We start from the raw sequence: 6,912 nt of genomic DNA on the forward strand, positions 1-6,912 counted from the left end.
TCACAACACCATATAAACATAGAGAGTTACGTTAGTTACGAAGAATGAGTGATATGATCCTAATAGTGAGTTGATAACGTGCGTTTCGAGTCGGAATCACGTAGCTGTAGCAGGATTTGCAAAGTGGGGTTTTGTGCCTCTCCACGTTTGATTATTCTCTCTCTCTCTAAAACTCTCTTTATCTGTCTGCAGAGCTGTGGGAGGAGGAGGAAGGTTAGTGGAAGGTGAGTTGATTGTACATGTTGTACCAGAAATACATAAGCATCATATTCGTATTCATATTCTCTTCTCACCACAAAATTCAGATTCATTCTCACTTTATATACATATATAGATGCATATATATATATATACACACACATACCTATGTTTGGTGTTCTATACATATCCCCAAACATTGGGATTTGGTGGATCGCAAAAGTTTTGGGAGGAAAAAGAAGGACAGAGAGAGAGAGGAATTGATTCTGATTCTATATGTGGTTTGGCTATATATTCGTAGATTGCGAGTTACATCTTGGATCTACCCGTTGCCGGAAGTCAAGACTCATCCGAATTTGCTGTGCCCCTTCTCAATTTCTCGGTATGATTGCTCTTTCATTATCAATTTCTTTCTTTCTTTTTTTTTTTCTTCCTAGTTGGTACTTGGTAGTACTCTTCTTTATGAAATTCGATGATACTTTTATTTTACTAGCATCTAATTTTCTCCTCTTATACAGTATGCATTTGTAATTTGGAGTTTATAAATTGGGTAAGGATTTTTTATACAAGGTTTTCTATCTTCATGACCCTGTTTTTGGGTCAAACGTACACATTTCCAAATGAGTGACTGACGACAAAGTCTTCGGATTTTGACTCCTCATCAGTGCTCACGCCCACACACCCATACTGCTGGCTCGCTTAATTTTCTTCTGTGGGCCGTTGGCCCAATAGTGTTCTTTCGTTTTTTAATATCTAAATAAATGTTAAAACAAAATTATTTTTGTATTTTTGTATTTTTTTTTTCATTTTTCTCTTCTCAAAGAAATGAGCCAAGCATGCCCCCAATGTCTTTCACTATTTTTTGGATTATAAACTTTTTTTTTTTTTTTTTTTTTTTTTTTTTCATGATTATAACTTGTTACTTAGTCCCCTATAGTGACAAAGGGGGTGTGAGTAAAAAATAAATATATGTATTAAAAAACTCAAGAGTACTTTAGATTTTTTTTTCAAATATATGCTTAAAACTCAAGTGGTGGAAGATATTTTGGTCCATTAGGCCCACCAACTGAGAGGTTTACAGACAGTTGAGTCCAATATGCAAAGTAGAGTGCCCACATATGGCACTACTTATATCATCGTCTTTCTTAGGTAGTTATATGGGGTCCATCAAAGTTAAGTCTGATCTTGCTGTTCTAAGTGTTCTTTAATTTCTATATGTATTGTCAATTTGTCAGGTTATATATATATATATATATATTCAGGCCACAGTGACCATTCCCTAATTTTAAACTAGGTTAGACTGTATCAGGCTCCAGATTCTAGTGTCATAAGTTTAATCGATAACGTTGGGGAAATATTTAATTCATGCAATGCCAAAAGTTCAAAATTTCAGCCTGACAACTTGGTTTTAAGAAAGTTTGGCAGTAATAAAATAATGAGTCAATATCCAAAATTGAGACGGATGTTGGGGATCCAGTGACACAGATCAGATACGTTCAATTATAGCAAATATTATAGTACTTGTAATTTACTCAAACCTCAATGCATGATAATAAATAGTTAAATTGGCTCCAAACCAAATCATTAGCTTGTTAAATTTAAGGTCAAACACCGGAAAACTATGGTTAATTATCGATGTTAATCAAGATTTTGGGTTTAGGAATTAGTAATATATCTTTCATGTCTCTATAACGGGCAAATTTGCTATATGGGTTAATAGTTTAAATCTGTTAACCTGCGCTGCTTCAATTTTCAAATCTAGGACAATTACCCCGACACGCTTTATTTTAAGGTTATTTTATTTGATAATCGTGAAACTGCACATACTCAGCATATGATGGTTTTCTAGTTTCACATATAAGACAATAATAGATTTAAAGTAAAATCTAATTGCTAAGTTAACAATTTTGGTCTGGACAAGAAACCAAGTATATTATGTCTGCTTAAATCTTGAAAGAACATTGTAGGCTTTCAATTGATTTTCATTTACTGCAAAATTTTCTTCTTTGTGTGGTTCCCTTGCACGGTTCTCCAGTTTATATGAGATCGAGTGGCAATTGTCTTCTACATCTGTTTTGTTTTTGGTTTCTCATAAGAAAATCTGTTCAGATCATATTATCTACCTTTGTTTTGCATTACAGAGTGAGATAACTGATCTCCTCTTTTTGCTCCTTGGCAGCTCTTTGAACAATCATGAACGCGTTAGCTGCAACGAACAGAAACTTTAAGCTGGCAGCTCGGCTTTTGGGGTTGGACTCAAAGCTTGAACAGAGTTTACTTATCCCATTTAGGGAAATCAAGGTTATTAATTGTCGCCTGTTGGATATGATCTTAATTTCAACTCATCTATTGACTTGGCATTTTATTAGCTTAATGCATTGGTGCTTTTCAAGAAATAACTTTTCTTTGTCAATTTGCTCTCTGCACATTTGATTTTGTTTTGTCCTTTTTGTGATAATTTGGATGCTGTTGGCTGGAAGTTTTTATATTCTGGAATTTCTGGATTGATTACGATTGCCTTCAAAAACTCCTCAATATTTGCACTTTAGTTCCATACCGTCCAGAATTCACAACTTAGTATTTAAACATCACTTGTATTTCAGTCACTAAATTTAGGAAGTCAAGGAAAAATGTATAGCATTTTAGCCAATAAGAATTAGAATCTACCAATTACTTGCTCCTCCGTAATCCATCTAGACAAGTTTGACTTAGTTGACTTCTGAACTACAAATTAGATAATATCAATCCTAATGAATTCAGTATTGCACCATGAGAGTGTGAATTACTAACGTATTTGTTGCCTTAGCTCTCTGTTGAGAAATGTAGGGCATTCTGACCTGTATAAGTTGTGGATTTTCATAATTCGTTTCACTTTATTTATATGATTTCTCATTTGATTAACTCTGCTCCTTCCACTGCCTCACAAAATTGCAGGTTGAGTGTACCATACCAAAAGATGATGGCACTTTAGCATCTTTTGTTGGATTCAGAGTTCAACATGACAATGCCAGAGGCCCCATGAAGGGAGGAATCAGATACCACCCAGAGGTTCACTTCTTAGTACTTGAAAGCTGAAACCTTTACAAAAATGGGAAAATCAGAACTTTACTATCATGGTTAAAAGGGGCAATTATATATACGTATATATAATAAGATTTAAAATAGCAGTAATATTTTACAATAAGTCAAATTACTTGGGAGTCAAACCATAAGCAGCCTTTCTTAACATGCAACTGAAATTCATCTTTTTATGTTATTTCATTTCTTCTAATTAATGGTTTGGAGTATGCATATTTTTGTCTCACATGATTTTGCAGAGTGAATAACTTTGTAAGAGTCTAGAGCATGTTCTCCAGTTTTTTCCTCGTCCACCGTGGATGATGATATGTAGTTGTATTTGTAACCCTACTTTAAATGTCAGTTGAAATAGTCACATTGAATGTAGGTTGACCCAGATGAGGTGAATGCTTTAGCTCAACTTATGACATGGAAGACAGCAGTAGCCAATATACCGTATGGTGGGGCAAAAGGTGGGATAGGATGTGCTCCAGGTGAATTAAGCATCTCTGAGCTAGAACGACTTACAAGAGTTTTCACCCAGAAGATACATGATCTAATTGGAGTCCACACTGATGTTCCAGCACCTGATATGGGAACAAATCCACAGGTATGCAAAAAATGTCCATTTCAATTCACAGGAGATTGGTTAAGTACTGGTTCTATTGTGTTGAGAATCATACCACTTACTAGTGCTACAGAAAAGTGGTTACATGTTTGCCTTGAAGTCTCAAAAAACTTGAACTTGTTTCTGCTTGCTTTGTGATAAACAGACGATGGCATGGATACTAGATGAATACTCAAAGTTTCATGGATACTCGCCTGCAGTGGTAACCGGAAAACCTATCGTAAGTATAAATGGTGACCCATCTCTACATTATCATGACCGACCATAAATACAGGTCTTGAAATTGTCATCTTGTTTTCTTGTTTTTTATCACTTGTTCTGGTCATATAAATACACCTTTTTTATCTATTTGATATGCCATTTTGGAATTGTTCATCTTATAATCGTTAACGCCTTTGTTCTATGATATTTTCATGGCTGTTTGATAAATCCAAACATGTATTCTCTAAATACCATAATATAATGCTAAAAAAGAAAAGATAATGTTGGCATATCACCCAGTATAAGTTTTATTCTTTTACATTCATAGGGCAATATTGATAATTAAAAACTATGATTTATTCTGCTTCCATAGAATTTCTTCCTGTATTTGACAGATACAAACTCTTACCATCAGGATCTTGGTGGATCCCTAGGAAGAGATGCAGCTACAGGAAGGGGAGTACTTTTTGCAACAGAGGCCCTGCTTCATGAGCATGGAAAGAGCATTGCTGGACAACGGTTTGTCATACAGGTGCACCTATCATATGACTATTACTAGCAAATTTGAAGCTTAATTTGACGTAGTCCATGCACAAATAGTAAAATAGGTTGCAACTTGATGGATATAGCGACCTAGAGAAAGGCTTTGCATAAAGAAATTATCATGTTACTTTTTGGGAGTGTCTAAAAGAAAAGATCATGATTGCATGGGTGATTGGAGAAGGGAGGAAAGCTTGAATATAAAGGAAAACTAATGTAACTGTTTTTCATCAATCATATGTCCTATAATAATGGTTATTCTTTAATCTCAGGGATTCGGGAATGTTGGTTCATGGGCTGCTCAACTCATCAGTGAGAAGGGTGGGAAAATTGTTGCAGTAAGTGACATAACTGGAGCCTTGAAGAACAACAATGGAATTGACATTCCAACCCTACTCATGCACGTCAAAGAAAATCGTGGGGTTAGAGGTTTTGCAGGTGGAGATCCAATCGATCCTAATTCAATATTGGTTGAAGACTGTGACATTCTTATCCCAGCAGCCCTTGGGGGTGTGATCAACAGGTTCATTTTAATGATCATCTGCATCTTAGAGTCTCCTTATTTAATTTTTATTTTTTTAGTTCTACGCTCATGAGCTACTTATCCAAATTGGAAAGGGAAAATTTGGGAACAGAATTCCCTTTTAGCACGGGAATGTTGGGACAAAATTTTAAGGAATGCAAGGGCAGAAAAAAATAATAATGAAAGGAAAATGAACACAATCACCCCTGTGAAAATAAGTTTAACTTCTCAAGAAGCAAATATATCAATCAAGGAAAACATGAGTATGTGCTATTTTTTTTTATATGTATATTTTTTTTCCGCTGTGGCAATTCAGATCCTAGTTAGAAAGTGCTTGAAAAATTTTGTAGGCTCATATGTATTTTTTTTACTTGGCTATTCAATATCCTTAATCTTAGGAAATGGACAATGCAAAAAGAGTGAACTCTTGTCATAGTCATGGTTTTATTATTAAGTTTTACCGAAATGTTCTCTTTGTTTGATTGAAGGGAAAATGCAAACGATATCAAAGCCAAGTTTATCATTGAGGCAGCTAATCATCCAACTGATCCAGAGGCTGATGAGGTAAGTGCATGCTTGAAGGTTAGAGTCACAGGACAAAAAATAAACAGAGTAGCATCAACCATTGTCTACTTTTGCAGATCCTATCCAAGAAAGGTGTTGTTATCCTTCCAGACATATATGCAAACTCTGGTGGAGTTACTGTTAGTTATTTTGAGTGGGTTCAGGTATCATTTTAATCTCTTCGCTTCACATGGTCACAACAGTTGAATAATTGGATGAAAAAAAAAAAAAAGAAAAAAGTGGGGAAACTTCTTTTGAACATTTGTAAATCAAAAGACTTGAAGTGATGTACAACAATATGATTTGGCATATCTAACTTGTTTTACTATATTCCTCCCATCAATTTTTTCCTACCATAGCCACAACACTAGTGTTTTTTGTCCCCTTACGAAACAAGGTATTTTACTCTAATATTGAAAGGTATTTTTTAGATTTAACCAGCATAATTAATTTTGATAAAATGCCTATCAAGTTGATATGTTTATAAGATCAATTGTTATTTTGTGCTTCACAGAACATCCAAGGCTTCATGTGGGACGAGGAGAAAGTGAACGACGAGCTGAAAACCTACATGACTAGAGGTTTTAAAGATGTGAAGGAGATGTGCAAGACCCATAACTGTGATCTCCGTATGGGAGCCTTCACCCTTGGAGTTAATCGCGTTGCCCGCGCAACAGTTCTAAGAGGTTGGGAAGCATAAAATGAGGGTGCTTGAATAAAGTTGAGGCTTAGGGAAAGCCTCTAAATTCTTGACTAGGGTTTAATTTAACTCTTGCATGAGAGCTTTAACAAGAGGTTGTTATTATTATTATGTTCAGACTTTATTAAATTTTCAGCCTCTCAGTTCTAATAGTTCTGCATTTTTCAATGGTTTGCTTAAACAATGGGATTCTCGCTAAAGGAATCTTTCTTTAGTTGATTATGCTGGACGAGCCTATTAAATTACTCATCGAGTTATATTTTTTATTATTATTATTTTTTTTTATACGAACTTTTCAAGGTCTGTGATATTCAAGAAAAACTGCTTGGTGTTAATAGTAGAAAGAACGATTTTCAACCGCCCATATAAAACGTCCTGAAATGGAAATAGCGTTTTTTAAAAATAAGTAAATAAATAAATAAAATTATTTGAAAGGGTAAATGGAAATAGTGTTGTTAAACTCCCCCAACCATTGTAGCCGTATAGACTGTTTGGATTTAA

The 6,912-nt window shown here is 34.8% G+C and overlaps 1 protein-coding gene across 1 annotated transcript; it reads left to right on the top strand.

The window, feature by feature from the left end:
- On the top strand, positions 1 to 6,633 carry LOC132313451 (glutamate dehydrogenase B). The gene is made up of 11 exons (XM_059812218.1): positions 1 to 224; positions 500 to 580; positions 2,378 to 2,499; positions 3,133 to 3,246; positions 3,644 to 3,865; positions 4,029 to 4,103; positions 4,500 to 4,616; positions 4,897 to 5,147; positions 5,636 to 5,711; positions 5,789 to 5,875; positions 6,226 to 6,633. Exons 3-11 carry the CDS (start codon positions 2,392 to 2,394, stop codon positions 6,409 to 6,411), a joined length of 1,236 nt encoding a protein of 411 aa, XP_059668201.1. The 5' UTR covers positions 1 to 224; positions 500 to 580; positions 2,378 to 2,391; the 3' UTR covers positions 6,412 to 6,633.
- Positions 6,634 to 6,912: the final 279 nt, after the last annotated feature.

This window comes from Cornus florida, unplaced genomic scaffold (genome assembly GCF_030987335.1).
Source record: "Cornus florida cultivar Cherokee Brave unplaced genomic scaffold, ASM3098733v1 CherokeeBrave_3.0.0_Hap2_Chr06, whole genome shotgun sequence".
Taxonomy (NCBI): domain Eukaryota; kingdom Viridiplantae; phylum Streptophyta; class Magnoliopsida; order Cornales; family Cornaceae; genus Cornus; species Cornus florida.